The sequence below is a fragment of the Micrasema longulum genome, unplaced genomic scaffold (genome assembly GCF_059751315.1).
Source record: "Micrasema longulum isolate JH-2025_06_02 unplaced genomic scaffold, ASM5975131v1 h1tg000117l, whole genome shotgun sequence".
NCBI lineage: Eukaryota > Metazoa > Arthropoda > Insecta > Trichoptera > Brachycentridae > Micrasema > Micrasema longulum.
In genome coordinates this window covers 843,591-863,666 of record NW_028277323.1, presented here as the reverse complement: position 1 = coordinate 863,666, position 20,076 = coordinate 843,591, and the positions used below count along the sequence as shown (strand labels likewise).

General features: G+C 30.9%; 1 protein-coding gene across 1 annotated transcript in view; it reads left to right on the top strand.

Annotated features, from left to right (window-relative positions):
- LOC148284474 (extracellular serine/threonine protein CG31145-like) overlaps positions 1 to 18,723 on the top strand; it is a 77,836-nt gene extending 59,113 nt beyond the window's left edge. The window contains exons 4-9 of the mRNA XM_088239620.1: positions 5,109 to 5,201; positions 11,165 to 11,408; positions 13,530 to 13,610; positions 14,550 to 14,662; positions 15,309 to 15,449; positions 16,765 to 18,723. Coding sequence (XP_088095746.1) covers positions 5,109 to 5,201; positions 11,165 to 11,408; positions 13,530 to 13,610; positions 14,550 to 14,662; positions 15,309 to 15,449; positions 16,765 to 16,954 — 862 coding nt within the window. The 3' untranslated portion in view covers positions 16,955 to 18,723. The remainder of the gene's footprint in view (positions 1 to 5,108; positions 5,202 to 11,164; positions 11,409 to 13,529; positions 13,611 to 14,549; positions 14,663 to 15,308; positions 15,450 to 16,764) is intronic.
- Positions 18,724 to 20,076: the final 1,353 nt, after the last annotated feature.

Below are 20,076 nucleotides of genomic sequence, written 5' to 3'. Positions count from 1 at the left end.
AATAAAATCTTTTTTTATTTAATGCTCTAAATTTTCCCGTGCGTAAAAATACATTTTTAATATCCAATTTCACGTAGGGCTGAACTTCTTCATAAGCAGTGTTTAATTTCATAACGCCACAAAATCACCCCTAAGTAGCGCCTGCTAACGTCACTCGACATAAACGTTTTCATTATTTTTGTTTTGCACGAACTTTCTCTTTCATAATAATTAAGTAAAATGCAGATTCATGTGAGCTTAATTCATTTCCTAAAAATTAATTGTCTGTTCTACCATATTGCAAAAACTCAAGAGTAATTAAGGCGTCCACTCTCTTCGAGGTATATTTTTTGGGTTCCACTAAGTAGTGTTGAGTACACTTTCCCCTGTGGAACTTTTCACCTTCAGTGGTCCAAATTTTAATTAATCCGAGCAAACTTAAACCGTTTCTTTTGAAAACAAATTAATAAATTATCCTTGTAAAAATACTCTCAACCTTGCGATTTGCAGGAAATAAACACTTTATATCTTGACGTAGCGATTATTTTAATCGAAAAATATTATTCTCCCGCGAAAATATCAAGAAAGGAGAGTTTCCCCATTTGTTGTCATGGTTACCCGCCCCCAGATGGGTAAATCATTGAATAAAAAACGAGCGCACCTTAGGAAATGAAACGCTGCTACTCACTAAAACCACTTTTAAGAACTTTTATCTAGATATCTTTTTAAGCGTCCCGGTCTCCTCTAACAATACAACGTCGTATGCGCCACCAGGTGCTTGTGGAGGGGTGATTGAATTTAACTGGCTAATGTTTGTATCAAGATAAACAATAAAGTTTTTCACTTTTTGGAATTGTTGTTATTATAAAATGAGGAAAAAACTACGACGGTATTGACATTATTATTTCTTCCGTGTGACGAAATATAAATAATTCAACAAATAAATCAATAATTTAAAGCATCTTCAACGTACACTACGCAAATATCGAGAGCAGCTTTGAGACCTTTATTGGGAGTGAACGGAAGGAGGGGTCGCCAATGCTCACATTCGTCCATTTGACATTTGAAGGCTTGAAATTTTATAAAATAATATGGGAATTGTAAAAGCAAACACAATGTCTCGTACAGCAAAATATTTGCATTGGAATGACATTTATTCTCTACCATTTTGTCGTTTGCTTTTGGTGCTAATTTTTAAATTTGGAAAAAAAGACACCATTTATATTTATAGCTTATAAGTAAATATACATGTTTGCTGTTTTTAGTGGACAGATAAAGCTTGTACATATAGATGTATTTATAAAACCACTTCTGTTATACATATCAATTGGTGAGAAACGGATGGCGTTTAAGAGTGAATGTTTATGTAATACGAAGATGACCAAGAAAGACGTGGCATGATCAGGTTAACTAAAATCCCAAGTCTGCTCTTGTCAAAAGCTTAAGAAATCGAAGGGCATGTATGCAAATATGTATGAATATGGAAAAAGCTGGGAAAGCATGTCAGGGTAGACGAGTATAGCATTCCATCATATTTTCCTACCCCTACCGCGAGATTTCTCCGCGATTTGTCCGCGTGAAGTCTTTTCTTTAATGGAAAGTAGCAGGAGACATCTATTGACTTCAATTCGTACGGCACCCAATTACTTTGCTTTTTAATAATCTCAAATGATTTTAAACGTTTGGCAGTTGACTGTTGTGTGATTAACTCTTAATGATTCTGAAAGTTCATTTTGCGTCTGACATATGTGGTTTATCAAGTAATGATCAATTCTTCGTCTTCAATTTTTTTCAGTGCGCCAAACCTTTTTTATATTAAACATCAAAATCACTATTTTCAAAGAGTCGAAACCAATTTCTGCATAGTGTTTTCATCAACTGCTAATTTTTTGGGAATAATATCATGACGTAAAACACCACCCCGCAAACCCTTTTATCAGTAAATTCAACATGTTTAACGCTATGGAAAAACACGCTGTTTACACTTCAGCGGAATAACTTATGCCGTCATTTCATGCCTAATGGTAAATCTTCACGATGAAGCTGGCTGCAGTATTGCTCGATGTTAAAAGGCTAAAATAGAAGCGATTAGACTAACAAGTATATTTATTATTTATTTTTACATAAACGGCATAAATTGCCTTTAACATAAATTGAACATAAATATGAAAAAAAAAATACATGTATAAATACAAAACAAAAAATTATAAAATTGCATAACTATAATAATAGTAACAAGTAGGTAAACACATATCAACATATAAGACTTCGAGCTTACCCATGCCAATCCATTTTTATTCCACACTGTGTTAATAGCAAAGAGATTTACGAAAAGCCGGAAGATCTATCCAAACAAATATAAAGAACCTGCTTAATGTAAATAGCCTTAATTATTTTGTATAATCTAAAATGGGTTTTATTGATATTAAATTTTCCCTTTATTTCCAATTCTTAACTAATATCCACCCTTTATCCCCTGTATTAATTTTTTAATTGTTCAGTTATCTTGAAATGTAGAGCCTTTATGTCAAATTTAATTGAACAGAAATGTAGATCATGTTTACTACCGTCAGATGCTATTATTAGTTTGTTGTATTTAAATCGACATCCATTTTTATATCCTGTACCCGTAATTTGTTACCTTTCAAATTAAAAACGTTTTTTAAAACGTTATAATGTATTTAACTATGACTGCGAAAAATCTTATAAAAAACCATTTGTTATTTATTTATAAAATCAACACAATTTTAGGATACCCTTTAGTCGGTTTTTTTATTCAATGGTGCAGGCAGGCATGATTTTTTATTCCATTAACTTGAAAACAATTAATTTCTCTTTTGATAGCTTCGTTTCAGTAAGTCGTGCATAGTACTTCTTGAGACGATTGTCGTCTATCACCGATTATGTAGACATAAGGCAGAATTACGTCTGCATAATTTATTTAAGAGTCTCAGGAGATTTTTTTCATGATTTTCATGGCACCGTTTAAATAAACGTAGATCTCTGAAGGTTCTTTTAAAAAATATATTTAAAAAATGGAAGCATAGTATTACAATATTTAACTTTTTTGGGTAATACTTAAAAAACAATAATATTTAAACATTAGACAACAATTTAACTAAATCGACACGATATTTTATTTTAACATTTTAAAGCGAACATTGGACCAGTGGCATCGAAAAAAAAGGTTATATGTATGTTCTTAACATATTACAACAAACATGCAGGACATTTTGAAGAAGCAAATGTGAAAATCTAAGCATTTACAGGACCTATGACCTGTCATAGGCTGATCAGATCCAAAAAGTGTAATTTAAAAAAAATGTTTTCAGGCGTTGCCTAGTAAGTGTGTAGGTGAAATAATTAATTCAGAAAAATTTCACCCACATCAATATAGTTTTCAGCTCTTTAACTTAATAAAAATAACAAATGAAAGAATCGAATAAATATGGATGTTCAAACAAAGGCAAAATGGTAAATTTTAACCCAGGCAATGACAGGTCATAAGCCTTATAAATGCCTAGACTTTCATATTTCCTTCTCTAAAATGTTATCCATCTCTGTTGTAATATGTACATCTCGAAAACTCCCTGGGGGTAATATTCAGTCCATGTCTACAAACATTTGGACAAACTAGAAACGTTGATGAAATAATATGTGCAACCAATATGACGTAAATATATTTTAAAATAACTTTTCTTTGATGAATTAGGTCTTTTGCAGTTTGTATTATTATTGAGTCTAAATTATATTCATATCCTCCAAGTCTAGTTCGTACAAATAAAATATACATTATTTTATTGAATGTGATGAGTCCACTTACAATTTTTGCGCTCTGCTTTGTTAGAAATAAAAATTGTATTGAGTAATGCATCATATTATTATTAATATAATGAGCAAGTCAGTGCAACGGAAATTAAATATAAAAACGTTTTCTTACAGTTTCTAGAAAAGCTGTGAAAAAATGTTAATAAAAATGAACTACTCCACAAGTTCTTCCGAATCACCAGATGATAATATTTTAATAGATTTCCAATTTCCGGGAAGCCAACTCACTAATCAGCAGAACTCACTGACGAGAACTTGTGACGTCACGGGCGGAGTAATTTCAAAACTTTAAATAATTGTAGCGTTGATAATACGATATATATTAAAATAACATATTTTTTTTATTTTGGCTTAGTTTGATAGTCTATTAAAAAATACACAATTTGAAAAACCACTGAATTTTCTCATTGACAGATCCCTTAACTCTTAAAAGACTGTGGTAAATAATTCCTTTGCACGCAGTGATTTAACATTGTGTTACTACAAGCAAAGTACGGAATATTCTAAAGATCAGACATTTAAAAAAAATATGGAGATTTACTGTTTAATAACGCCTTTTTAATAATTTATAAAAATAAACATATGATTTAGCCTTATTATAACAAAATAAATTAAAAATAATAAATACGCCGGTTATCTTACATGCGTGCGTCCCCCATCATTGTCAATAACCGACTGAATCTCTTTAACACAAGCATCGGCCACAGAGCAGCGTCTTTGTCTTCCTTGTAATGAGTTCTATCTTCGTGCTCTCTCTTACACAGAGTTATTGCTGTAGTGGCGTAATGTTCATGCAAGGACAAATAATATTGTTCGTATTAAATCCAGAAAACTTTACAAATTTTAATTTCCCAAAAATTACAACTGTATCATTCAAAAAAATAAAAGTGATAGATCAAGTCTTGAATTGTATGTAGACTAGTGTGACATCACAACCACAAAAGAGTTAACGAACCTTTTCAAGAAGGAAATATGAATGTCGGAGCATCTACGCGGATTGTGACTCTTTTAAGTGATCACCTTGGTGGAACAGTGTGTTCAGAAAAGTGTGTTGGATCGGACTGATAAATGGCGTTTCGATAATCGGTTTATTTTCAAATCTCTAGTGTACTCTTTAGTTCTGTGAGAATCCGCATTATCAGATACAAAATAATTAAACGTTTAACTGTGTATTTATTTTACTAATTATTTAGTGATTTTACCCAAAATTATACTACGCATTTAAATTATTCCACAACGGAAACTTCAATGTCTGTGCTTCAAATTGTTATTAAAATTAATTGTAATTTCTTTTTTTTCAGATTCCCCCGAGAACAGGAGACTCTTCCAAATCATTTCTACTTCTCAGATTATGAGAGACACAACGCAGAAATTGCAGCTTTCCACTTGGACAGGTAAAAATATTTTTTTATAATTTGTTATTCATAAATTTACTTATAGTATCGATGGCTAGTTCCATAAAGCTATTGGAAATTACTCGTTTTGAGAAATGGCTGACCAAAGTTTTGGCACATCAAAATAATTAATTTGCAAAGCCTTATTATTTATATCACTTTAAGTGAAGTATATATGTCGCTGGAAAAAAGATAAATCAGCAACTGAATTGACTGGCTAGGCAGTTCAATAAATACCAGGATTCAACATAATGGTTAGACCGCTCGTTGAATGAATTAAGTTAGTAGAACGTTCAACGTGTTGGCTGGTTGAAAGCTATCCCTTTAGAAACGGCCAAACCAAAAGCCGCCGGGTTAGGTTATGCTCGATTGGGTTAGGTTTTATAACAAAAAACTTAAAAAACTTTAAAAAGTTTTTTTACTTAAAGTAATCATTAAAGTTAAGGATAAGTAACTACACAAATCACTGAATGATATAAATAAAAAAATAAACAATTAGTATTGTTGTATTAAAATGAAAGAGGTTGAGCGACGTTCAACCTTTTCGTTACTTTTACATTCCTTCAAACCATTTGGTTACAACACGAAATTTGTTCAAGAATCATAATTTTATAAAATTTCTTAATTTCTTCGATTTTCTGAAACAATTTGAATACAAATCGGTAGTCAGATGGCAGAAGGGACCATATGTATTTTTTTCTGTGTTTTAGTTTTCAAAAGTTTTAGTAAATAATTCGGTAAATACACATAAAAATAAAATAATAAAAACAGCATCATTTAGAATGGTAATTTGTTATTTAAAAATAAGTCTAAAATATTTTACTTTGTGGATTGAAGTCTTGAAATTGAGCATTATTTCAGCTCTCCTGAACATTTTTGAAAATTACTGATAGTCCCTTCTGACTACCGAAATATGTTTTCATATTATACAAATTACGGCTTTTTAAAATTATTTTGGATAACTTATACAGCGCCGTTTTCTTAATTTAATGGCGCTTTACAGAGTGATAATCTTAGTATTCATTTTCATTTGACGTGAAATCCAAATAAGGCTTTATAATACAATAATTTACTTTGTCTTCAGCTACGGATTTATTAAAATGATCTGGGCCGTGATTACAAACGCTATTGAGGACATATTGAGACGGTATAAAGTAAAATCGACATTTATGAAGGAGAATGCATATTTTAAGTTAAATATAATAATCGGTAACACGTGTGAAATAAAAATTGTATACATATCATATTTTTCATTCAGAAAACTCAGTTTTAGTTTGTAGATAAAATTGAGGATAAATTTTATATTTCCATTGTAATTCGGGCCCAGGTCTGTTTAAAGTTTTTTCGGAACATCACTTCACTCTCAAAGTTTCTTATTAAAACAAGGAATAGCCTACTAAGCCTAAATATATAAATCTTTAAAAAAACATATTAACGTTATTGTTTAGTACCTACGCTCTACAGCTTTATATAATTTCCGCCAACATAGAATCCTATTTTGAAGATATTTCAAACAATACAAATCTGCAAGTATTTATAGAATGTAACTTTTTAGCTTTTGAGCACTCACATTTCTGTTCGATTTTTCTTTATTCGTTTTAATCCTAGAAAAGGATTAGCCGCTTAACACAAAGTCCCCGATAACTTCTAGAAACTCTACTCACATCACGACTTAATCCAAAATGGAACAACACTATCGAGGCAACAACTCAAAAGAACTGAACTAATTTCACTTTCTAGTATTAAGTTAATGATTCTTCTTGTGTTTTGTTTTCCCGTGCCTCTTTTTTTAAGAAGACTTTATATTCCGCCTTATAAATCTGTACTAGACGGGGATTATCTAAGATTATCCTCTTTCTAAATAATTCCTTACGAAGAAAAGAGCTCAAAGTATTACCCACATTAGGAAAAGCTTAGCGGGTGTAATTGTTATACAGCTATTGAGCTTTGAAAGTGTTGATTTGAATATTTATTTTTTATTTCTTTTTGAAATGAAACCACCAGAACTTCGGAGGAGTTTTTTTTAACTTAATGGCTTCTCAGGTAAAAATCCTGAAAAATCGAGTCGAAAACTTACAGGGTTCTGTTTTTTTTTTTTTTTAATTTATTTATTAACCTTTATGGATTATTACGTTCATTTTACAAAAAAAAATAGTTATTTTTTTATTCATACTCTGTTGTTAATAATAATATTTAAAAAGTTTGTCTGAGTCTTTTGTTTAGTTTAGTTAGGTAGTTTATTTTATAATTTCAGTTCCTGATTATGATTATTATTAGTCTCGATTGTCGTTGTCTCGTTTTGAAATATTGTATGAGGTACTGTTCTGATATTCTTGTAGTATGTCCATATTTATTCCAATTTCAATCAATTCAAAGTTTTAGTTATTTGTCTACAATAATATCAGTGGCTAACTTATGAATATTTTTTTTATGATTTTAGTTGAAAAAGTTCATTAACATTCAGATATCTCAATCGTTTAGTTTTTTTTTTGAGTTCTTCAGTTAGTGTTAGAAAAGGGAAGTCATATTTTTTATATATATTTTTTTATTTATTTATTCATATTTTACTCTTACAAACTATAAACAATAATAAAAATAATGTGACCTAACTGGGGTTACCCGTGCCGAGGACACTTAACAATAAACTTTTTTTAAATTAATTAAAAATAATAAACAAAGAAGACTAACTTAATAAACAGAGATAATAAACAAAATATTTAGACTGTTTAAAAACTAGGTATATATGTACATCTTTATTATTTATATTACAAAACGCACAATGAAAATAACAAAAACCTTACATGAGCTGTACACTTGTGGAGCGGTTAATTCAATATTGGTTTGGGCGAATGAGACAATCCGTTTTACTTCTACCTAGCTCCGCTATCCATTTTTTATAGCCCTTTTAAACATTTTCTCGTTACTAATTGTTTTAATATATAGTGGAAGTAGGCTATAGATTTTAATTGACTTATACTCAAAATCTTTTTGTCTATATAAATATATTAGCTTTAATATTTTATTTGCTTTATTTTGTATTTTACATAACTGAATTTTTCACGCATCTGAACAGATAAAATGTTGTTTTAAAGGTAATTTATAACTACAATATATTATTGTCGCAGGACTTGTACGTATCGCATAATACTGATCACCTTACCTTCATGTAGGGTAGGGTAGGTACAAAGACAATTAGTATAATTTATATATATTTCTATTACACATTGTTAAATTAATGCAAACACATTTCCTTATAACATATACTGGCACAATTGAAACCAATACAAATAAAGAAAATTAAAACTAGAAAAAAAAACAAAAATAATTATTACTCGAAGACAAGAGCTGGTCCATCTTAGTGATTAATTAAATTAATTTCATTTTATTTTATTCTTGTTCCGTGTTATTTCAAAACCATGTAAAACTAGGTTCTGATGCATATGCAATCCGAGAAACTAAAATTACGGGTCTTCATTTAAGAAAATAAATATTTGACATTCTTTCTGCTAAACTAGACATGTCCATCTATATAGACATACTCATATTATTATAAATGCTAAAGTGTATTTTTTGTTTATTTGAGTTTCCTTCACGTCTCAGCGGGGCGATCGATTGACATAATTTCTTGCATAGAGATAGCCGGAGAGGTGAGATGTAAAATAGGATACATAATTTTAATCCTGAATAAAATAAATTTGATTAAAAACTAAGGGCTCCCTGTTTGTTCCCCAAATTACAAATTACTTCGGAGAGTGAACATTAAATTGCGTTATTCCAAGATTGTTTAATGATCACCCACAAACCATCATTTACATGAAAGATCTTCAAATGAAAAAAAAAGAACTAAAGAAATATCTTCAAGTTACTTTATAGTGCATGTTTATAAATAAATTTGTAAAATATAAATAAAATAAATGTAATACAAACCTGTCATAAAAATAAAAAATGTGTCCCACCGAAAAGTCTTTAGACTTAGTTGGTAACAAATTCGTATATGTATTTTTTAATTATAAAATAAACGCTGCTCTGCAGCACTGAAACTGAAATTAAAAAAAAAAAAAAATTTGTCCACATTGAGCAATATTATTTGAAAACGAGAAGGCGGTAAAGTGGGAGGTCAATTTGAAACTAATTAATGCTAGTAAATATTTATATTTAACCACTTACCGACTTTTCATGTCTACCGGTTTCGAGACGTGCCCTTCTCTTCGTCAAACCGAAACCGGTAGACATAAAAGTCGGTAAGTGGTTAAATACAAATATTTACTTACATTCATTAAAGTGTTTGACCACAAATTTAATGCTTTGAACATAAATAATATTGAAATTTCCATATAATTGACTTAATTTATCCATTGTGAGTGGTTTACTTTTCGTTTTGGTTTTGTCGTAGGATTTGGGATTTGTAAACATAATAACAATGCTACTTCACCATAGATTGATGGATAATAGTTTTTCTTTTATAGCGATAGTAGGAAGACCAAGCTACTTTAAATCCCGATAATATATATCATTCCATCGTGAAAATTCTTATTGATGGACGATAAAACTAATTCATTGCATTAATAATTTCTCTCTAATACCGCGTGAGCAAATCTGCAGGTAAAAGCTAGCGAGTCTATAAATATGTTAAATATTTTTAATGAAAATAAATTCTATCGAATCATTTAGATTATCAGCATATGGCGTAAATAAGCGGTCGAACTCACCTGTTGGTGTGATGGCAAAACGCCAAAAAGTGACATTTAGCAATACGTAAATATTTAATTACAAAGTGTATCTTTATAGCAAACACTCAGGGCGGAGTGCGGGCTGGTACAGGGCTGAGGGTAGCTACCCTTGTCCCGGCTTGATCCCTTCACCCCTGGAGACAGGGATTTGAATTATAAATTAGCAATCACTCACGCGATTCCGTTATTACTCTTTATGAATATTTCATAATCAAGTATTTCGAACATATTATGACGTGTCATGTAAATGTTAAATATGATTTCGTTACAAAATTTTGACAGTCATCACAATATCGCGACTATATAATTTATAGGGAAATGGTTTGATATATACGTCCAAATACGTAGTATGGTATAATCATTTGAGCCCTAGTCGTACAGAAGTGATTTTCAACCCTTTTTTAATTCACGACCCTCTTGCGGGTAGGGTAATGTCTGGCAATCTCCCCCTCCCTGCGCAGGTTTATTTTCCCTGACTTAGGGAAGGATCTTAGATCTAAGTAATGTCACATTTAAAGAAAATTAAGGTCCTCCCCCCAAGGATAGTACCAGATCTTGCTCTATCTGTAAAAAAACTAAGAAAGCAATCCATTTTATTTTTTTTGTAATATGTTTGTATTTGTATAAATAAATAAATAAATACACATCAATAAAAAAATAAAACAATTTTGAATAACACTAAACGATATTTTTTTTAATTATGTGTATTATTATTTATAACTACTGCTTAGGTAACTTGTATAAATATACATTAAAATACATACTCATTTAAAAATATTCATAAATACTTACCGATATAAAAAAAATGATAAATATAAATATTTTGTAGATACTTATAAATAAAATCCAAAAAAAAAAAAACAAACTTATTAAAGAAATTTAAACAATTTTGAACAATACCGAATAATAACAAAATAATTCTTATCTAGAACTATTAGGTACTAGCTTATCCTATCCATGAAAAACCGGAGAAGGGCCGTTCTGTCTGTACTAAACTTCACATGCAATGAGTCACCAACGTCTTGGTACTTATTGCCTAAAGCGTGAAGTCTATTGATGACTGCATTTTTACCATATGAAGTCGAAGTATTGTTGCCACAGTATTGATAGGTTCGCCGAGTTGTCCTTTTCGGTGCATTGAAATTAATGAGTGATAAAACTGCAGGGGTATCAAACATAGAACTTGGCGATATAACATCTGTAATTTAAACGTAACTTGGTATTTGTTCCCAGGGTGCTAGGATTCCGTCGCGCCATGCCCGTAGTGGGACGAGTGCTCAACGTGACCACCGAGATCTACAACGTGGCGGAGGGCGACATCCTGCGCACGTTCTTCGTGTCGCCGGCCAACAACCTGTGCTTCCACGGCAAGTGCTCCTACTACTGCGACACCGGCCACGCCATTTGCGGCAACCCGGACAAGCTGGAGGGAAGCTTCGCCGCCTACTTGCCGCCCAGCGACGTGGCCGAACGAAGGGTAAATTACATTATTTCAAGTATTCCGCCGTGCGATCCCTAAACCGCCGAAACTCGAAAAATCCACTTTTGAGAAAAACGCCATTTTTTTTTTTAAATTTCATCATAAGGCTATGATGGTGACTATTAATTGTACGAGAAAAGCGTGTCATATGTCATTAAAAAAAATTTTTTTCAATTAAAAAAATTAATATATAAATTTAAAAATATATTTATTTATATTTTTTTATTTTTTTTTTACTATTGATATTTGAAGCATAAATAATATTTTTAAATTTGTATTTTTTTAATTCCCGCAAAAACGGTCATTCTATTTGCCACTCCCCTAACACGTCACGATCTATGTTTATTTGTTCCTGCCATTCAAATTTGTTTAGAACATTATCACGAATCTTGTCGTCATAATTGTCAAGGCCAAACAAGTTGCGTTTTTCTAGCGACGTATTTTTTTAAAGTTCTTTTTTAAATTTATGCATAAAAAAAATTCTCCACAATATCCATATTGATTTTGAAAATACAATTTATTTAAAAAAATCCATTTCATATATTTTTTATCGGTAATCGCAGTATGGTGATATTTACCTATTATGACATAATAAGACTACAGTAATCGATAAGCAATAAAAGAACTGGTTTCTTTAATTTTAACTGGTTTCTTTAATTTTAACGGTCATAGACCCATACTAAAGACACAATAGACCAAAAAACACGGAGATTAAAAAAAAACCAACACAACATTTGTGTATTCTCATCGGTAATCGAGCTCGGAACCAAACGTAATCCAAGCGTCATAATCACTTCACCACGGAGGCCGCCTGGTATTACACTGCAATCCAATTACGGAAATTAAAACCCCCATGAATATAATATAAACGAGTCAATCCTATCCAAAAACTGTTACTCCTGCAAATTTGTTTTTTTTTTTTAATATTTAAAACAATCGCAACGCAATGCTCTATACCTGTCATAAAATAAAGGGACCCATTCTTTGTGTTTCGAATTTCTTACAATCATTTTACTCGCCGAACATATGCTGTGCCTCTCACTTTTTCCATGCAAATCTTCATTATTAACCGACCATTCGCTCTGAAAAGAGCCTTAGCAAACACATTTTTAATTTCAAATATAAAAAGAGGTTACGCGAAATCCAAGTCTTGTTTGCTTTGTGAATGGGGCTTTTTTGTTCGAGGGTATGTTATCTATTTTACTTTTTTAAAAGCCAGGAATAATGTAGGTTATTGAGTATGAACGCTTCGCGTTATAGAGGTAACTCTGAGAGGCAAATTTATCCCCTAGATTGTAGGTTCCTAGTAAATTTCCTTTGTTAGTGATATGTTTTTTAATAACCTTTTTGAAAAAAAATACATTTGTGTTGGAAAAATTACTCCGCTCTAGTATTTTTGTTTAAATTCTCATATGTGTAATTTCTTTTAATCGATATTGAAAATTTATATGATCAATTTTTGCAAAAGATCATAGTATTCAAGAAAAATATTGGAAAAATAAACGGATTACTAAAAAAATAAATGCCTACTGAGTGTTAAATCAAATAATAAATAATTTATGCAGCTTTTTTAGAAGCTATTTTCAAATAAATGATCAGTTTCTTTTAGTGAAATGCTAACATCAAGTTTAAGTAAGCCTTTACGAGTACGTAATACCCATCCACAATTCCTCTTTCTCCTCTAACTCACATAATGTCTATGCGGCTTGCTGTGGAATCATCTCTCATCCACTATCAAAGATGTTACTACAGTATCTCTGTTTAAATCACATCTGAAGAAACATCTCTTTTCTTTTCCTTACTCTCTCCTCCTTTCCTCTTTCCTTTTTATTATTTTTCCCACTGAGTAATAGCATATATTGATTTAACGTAATTTATATTTAAAAAATGACATTTTTATTTTTGTAAATCTTTAGCTTTTTATTTTATTTTCTATTGAATTTGTTCTGTAACTTAAATGATATAATTAAAAATGAAACTTTAATTTTATTGGTTGGATAAAAAAAAACTGCCATTTAATAACAAGCTCGCCAGTATACAATTTACATTATGTACAAAAAATGAATAAATTTATACATAGTAATGTTTCCTTAAGAAAATTATTAATTTTTTATGTAGATATGGAGGCATCCGTGGAGAAGATCATACCACAAAAGGAAGAAGGCACAGTGGGAAACACAAGACGATTATTGCACTCTGGTAAGTTTTGTTTCCAGTTATTTTTTAAAAATAGTGATGGCTGATGATGCAAAAAATAAGGTACCTACAATGAAAGAGAACAAAGATGAACCAGATAATGAATTTGTCTCTTAGTTTGAGTTTATTTGAAGGTAAGATTTCTATGATGCCAGTTACGTTATTTGTGAGTGATGGTAGCTGAACTGATGACTGTACAGCAATGAATGAAATAGAATTAAGATTTTGATCATTCCCTAGGAATTTTTACAATAAATTTTCTTGTGGTAAAGAAAGAAAAAAATACGCCAGTATACAGTTTTTAAGATATTAGTATGATCATCGATGATTATATGAAATTATAATAGTGTTTGTAAAAGTTGTGGCTTTGAAAATTGTTTTGATCAGTTAAGTTTACGAAACAAATTCACTGCGTACTATAACAATTACGTATACTGCGTATTATAACTTAAGGATCTCGTACGTGTAGGTATAAGGCGGAAATTGACACAGTGTAACGACTACCAAGGATCGATGTACATACTTTATATTGCTCGCATCCCTTCCCTTATAAAGGTATTGTGGTTCATCATATTTCGTTAGAAGTAAATTTTGCATTAAACGAACGAACATCTTGGAATTTTTCAGTGAAAAAATTGTGCGTACATTGCAAAACTAGAGAAGAAGTTGCTACACTGTTTTGTGTATTTTAATTTGTAAATATTATTAGCAAAATAGATCATACAGATTCATAAAACTCTGTAGTTTTTTATACGTTTTTGATTGATGTGCAAATTAAAATAAGTTTGACTCCTAGTTATTTAGAAAATAGCAAATTTCTACCATCTTAAATTAATTGGATCTGTGTATCTATTCAAATACTCATCACACCTGTACATACAATGTTTAAAGGATGCATTTCATTGTATTTTTTACACTGTAAATGATTATCTTTTTGTTTAGATTAAAGAAGTTCCTCCGTATGACGAGGGAAGAAGATTGCTGGATATTATGGATATGGCAATCTACGATTTCTTAATCGGAAATATGGATCGCCATCACTATGAAACCTTCAGGTATATTTATTTCTTAATTCGCAATAAACTAATTATTTAATTTTAAATGTATTTTAAAATTCAAAACGCTTTTCCAGGTGGTATGAATTTGACTACCACCATGCTAGTAAGGAAGCAAACAACTCTTAAAATCAGTCAGAGACTAGTGACTTATTTTGTCGGTAATGATATCTGAATTGTATTACTAATTGTATATTTACCACGGTTCTAGTATAAAAAATACATTTAATATGTGGTACGTTTTTTATACCACTGTGCTTCAAACAGTTCAATCTTTAAAAAATTGTTTGATTTTAGCACTATAAGCTCTATACTTAATAAGTTTGATCACTATAAGCTCTACACAATATAAGTTCAATTGCTTTTTCACACAACACTCGATCTTTGAAAAAATACATATGAAACAAAAATCTGTTTCCAGTAAACTAAGTCATTTCAAAGTTCGGCATTCGTATTCATCATACCCCTCATTATCATTATCCATTTAAAAAAAATATAAAAAAATCGTTGTAATCTTAATTTATAACATCACTCTAAGTTTAAATTATTGTCGTAGGTCAACAAGTACAAGATAAAAATGTAATCGTAGATTTTAAGGCGGGTTTTCCTTAATTCTACATTTTTATTTCACTGTTTTTTTTTTCAGAATGTTCGGTAACGAGACGTTCCCCATCCATTTGGATCAGGGAAGAGCATTTGGTAAAGCCTTCCACGATGAGATCTCCATTTTGGCGCCGTTATTGCAGTGTTGTGTCGTGCGACAAACCACTCTTACTACGCTCATGAAGTCAGTATAAAAATCAAACAATTCACTATCTTACAAAAAAGTCAATATTATTTTTAATAATTTCGAAACTCGAGCATCTTAGCGAAATTAAAAAAGATAATTATTTTTTACAAATAATTGATAGTTATCAATAGGATAAAAGCTGCACATCAACAGAAGATTGTTATTTTTCATTAATGTAAACTACTGTTAAATAAATAACATTTTTAAGTATTTTTTCACAATTGAACTAAAATTAATCAAATAGTTGTCATATATCGCATTTAAGCAATAATAATGGTACAAGTCAAAAATTTACGTTTTTAAGTTAAGTTTGCAAAAATGTCCTTGAACTGCTTTTGGGCGTTAATAAATAAATCCCTAAACATATTCCCCGTTCGCATAATTATTATTGTAATATAGGTGCACAATGATGAATACGCTATTGTTATTCAAAATTGGTATAAAGATGGCACGAGTAAACTTTAAGTTATGCCTTTGTTTTTGCGAATAAATGTTAGTTTACTGATAGCGCCGGTGTGGGTAAAAATGCGTTTTCTGAGTTGTGCCACTGTTGTTCCTGGGGTGTTACATGTATAAAATTGCTTGAATAAGTTAGTTTAAAATAAAAAAATATTAATCCATATTATTTTTCTCATAATGCACTCGTATTTTCCATTTCTAAAGGTTTGCCATTTAAATGCTGCCTCAGCCTACGGCCAAAAATTCTGGGACAATTGAAACAGGAAAAGAGAATCATATTTCAAAGTTGATTATTCGTTTCTTCGAATATAATGTTGACTCGAATTAGTGAAGATACCTTTTGTGATATTATGTTTGAACCCGAAGCGATTCGTTAGTTACAGTTGGAGATTTAGTAACAAGGACTTGAATAAGTTCTAGTTGTTTCCCAACATATGGTGATGCCTTTTTACATCGGGAAATACCACTGCTAACTTCATCGCAAAGCTCACCATTAGACTTGAAATGACAGTATATGTTATTCCGCCTAAGCGTAAAGAACATGTTTTTTCAAATTGTTAAACACGTTAAATTTCGTGCCAAAAAAGAGTGTTTGCGGGGAATTTTTCGGAATTACTTTTTTCGAAAAAAATGCAGCTGAAGCACATAAAACTCTTGAAAATCCCCGTGACTCCCACTGACCTAAAATTTGAATCCCAGAAATAGATTTTGTAGTTTTTTCTAGTCTTAATAATTTGGATTTGTTTACAACAAACACTCGGTATCCTCTTTTCCATTGCTTTGGACCTCAACAACCCCTTCGTTGTGTAGTTGCTAGAAAAATGCCTATAACTGATATTCTTTTGTATTTCAGATTCCACAATGGTAAAGTAAAATTATCTGAGGCCCTCAGAGACGCCATGGCTACTGATCCCATTAGCCCAGTAATGTGGGAGCCTCATCTCTTGGCCTTGGACAGAAGAGTCAAGATCATCCTGGAGGGTATTCGCCAGTGCCTTCTTAGGGCAGAGGAGAGCGAGGAGTTTGAACACGAACTCGTGTGATGGAGGAAGATTTAGTACTAGTTCCACTGGCAATAACGCACGAGACTTGAGAAATAGAATCATATCAGAAACAATAGTTTATACTTTAGTTATTTGAAATAATCCGAAAAACTTGAACAGGCATTTTGGAGTTCATTTGAAACTACATATTCCTTGTCTACTGTCTTAAAATTATTCTCGTATTTTTTTCCCAACTAACTTGCAAACCCAATTTTTTGATTTTTTACCAAAATCATCAATGAATCTTCCTTTTTACTTTTTTATTGTGTACATACGATTTTAACAACTGGGCACTGGCAAAACTCCCAAAATATTGTACTTCATATTTTTTTTGAAATCTTCGGATTTCCAGAAAAATAATACCATCGGTGAAGAAAATAGGCGCCAAACCCGAGTCGTAGATATCATGGATCGTGCAGCGAAATTGAAATGGCAGTGGGCAGGGCACTTGGCGAGGCAAAATAATGGCAGGTGGACACCCAGAATAATAAAGTGGAGACCATGGGCAAACAAAAGAAGTGTTGGAAGGTCACAGAAAAGATGGGTCGACGACATTGCCTCAATTGCCGGTAAAACGTGGATGATGAAAGCGGGTGATAGGAAGGAATGGAGACGTTTGGAAGAGGCCTTTATCCAGCAGTGGAGAGAATAAGGCTGCAGAAGAAGAATATCATCGGTTATGATGGTATCAAAGCGTACTGGTAACGTTTATCTCGGTTCTTAGGAAGAATAGCTGCGTCTTTCATCTGGGCTGATATTCATCAGCAGATCAACCGTAACAATGAATCATTTTGATCGCCTTCAAGGATATTTTTTATGCAACAGAGAAATGTTTACAAACAGATTGTGATATGTTCGTACATTGCAAAGCAAAATGCTGTTTTTTTCCTGCAAGTTTTTCGGTACTTTTCGGTAAAAGTAAACAAATAGTTCATGTTTGTAAATATTTAATAGCCACGTGCGTTGTTGACAGGTGCGCTCCGTACTTGAAGTGATCTGATTACGTGTAAAAAAACTCTAGGGTTCGTGTTATAAAGGACAACATTAAAAAATTATGAAGTTTAATCAAACTAGACATTTATTGTGAAGATAAATTGAACATAATTTACTGTTTACTATTATTTTTAGACTTAATGTCATGTCATGAATTTGTTTTGCCATTTTGTTTGTGCGTTTTTTTTATGTGTACCTAGCAGAGCGCGTTTTTACTTGGGATTTCTTATTCTGAATAGACATATTTTTCAACAAACCAAGCTTTAGATTGATTGTAGAAGCATAAAAAAACCCCAGAAGTTTTATTTTTGCATCATAAACAATAAAAATAAATCACATTTATTAAATACTTGTCTCGTGGCGTAGTGTTTAACAGGTTTGCCTACCATGCATGTGGTTCGATTCTCGGGAATATGACCTCAGCGAGGTCAATCATGCAGTATTTATTCTATTAATATTTTTCTTTGCAATATTTTATAATGCCCCATCTAAAACGCAAGTAGCAAATGTTCGAACGATCTGCTTTTGCTATTTTTATATATTTCGCTACGCACTGGTAGTGAGTTCAAGGAGGTTCTTAAATTTCTTTGCATCAGATACTAAATAACATAATTTGATTATAAAAGGTGTAATCCCAGGTAAGAACACCGATTTGAAATTATATATTATGTTAGGTACGTATATTTTATATGCCATTGCTAGTTCATTTGCATTTCTTGTAAATAAGGGTAGTCAAAATTTTTGAATAAGTATCTATTTATGTAACTTTAGCCAAATGAATCTCAGAAAAAAAACATTTAAAAAAATACATGAACATCTAAATAAAATCAATACTCGTAAAACTATCAGCAGATATTTTGAAAAAAAAATGAGAAGTGCCTTTTTCCAAATTTTAAAAATATTTTATGCTTTTTTAATGAATTTTTTACTTTTGAAATTGTATGAAAACATGATGTTTCTTTCTTTTTTTTAATATCATTGTTGCAGTGCTGAAACAATCTTGAAATGTTAATTTTCTACAGATGTTTTTCCTATTTGGACATTTGAATGATTAATTTTATAAAAATAAAATTCTATCATTTAATAAAACTGCTCTAAGGATTTAAGTAAATTGTTATTTATTGAAATTTTAATAATATTTTTAAAAACGTGTGTTTAAATAGTATGCGAAAAATAATGAAAAAATGCTTTGGCTACTATCAACGCAATTGTGGGCAAAGAGAATGGAGCACCTCATGCGTCTATCTTGACATACATTCCCAGCGTCATATCCAGCGATTGTCTTTTTTTGACACCACCAGATTTTGATTTTGATCAAAACAAGTCTTTTTTGGTCATTTTCTGCCTACGTTACCATCAACTCTCGTCAATATATTTGTTTAGTAACCCTTTATTCATCCATTCGATCCACGAAAAATGCAGCATGTAATTTATTTCAAGCAAATGAAAATAAATGCATAAAAATATAAAACATCTTATGAATTCAAAAACTTTTTTTTAATTGGGCATTCATTTGTTTTTGTTTTGTTTTAAAATAATTGTACATAACTACATACATTATATATTGTGTCCAAAGATTTCATTAATTATCTTGTATTCATTTATTTTATTAAACATGTTGAGTTTGTATATAATCAAACTAGTCATCGAATACAGATTAATTAGTAAAACTAAAATAAAAAGTCAGCTAATATGTAATAAATAAATAATTGATATATTATTCAATTTGTGATGATTGCTAAAATATTGTATATTAAAGTGTTTGCTTATTTTTTTATGATTTTGCAATAGCTCATTACATTCCAAATACATAATAATGTATTTATAATAAAAATAATTATAATTATAAAAATATTTTTTAGTTTTTATGAATTTTTGAGTGTGTCCAAGGTTTTGTAGACAAAGTACTGGATTAAACTATGTAGGGAATTTTTCAAGATTGACAGCTATTTAAACAGAGACGAACAACTTCTTTGAGAAGAGAATATGAAGGTTCAGGCATTTATAAGACATGGCATTTTAAATAGTATATTTAAACTTTCCAAATTTTTTTTGCGTTATCATTTAATATACATATTAATGTAAACTCTACAGAAAGGAGATTGGCCGAAATGTACGGAGCTTTTTAT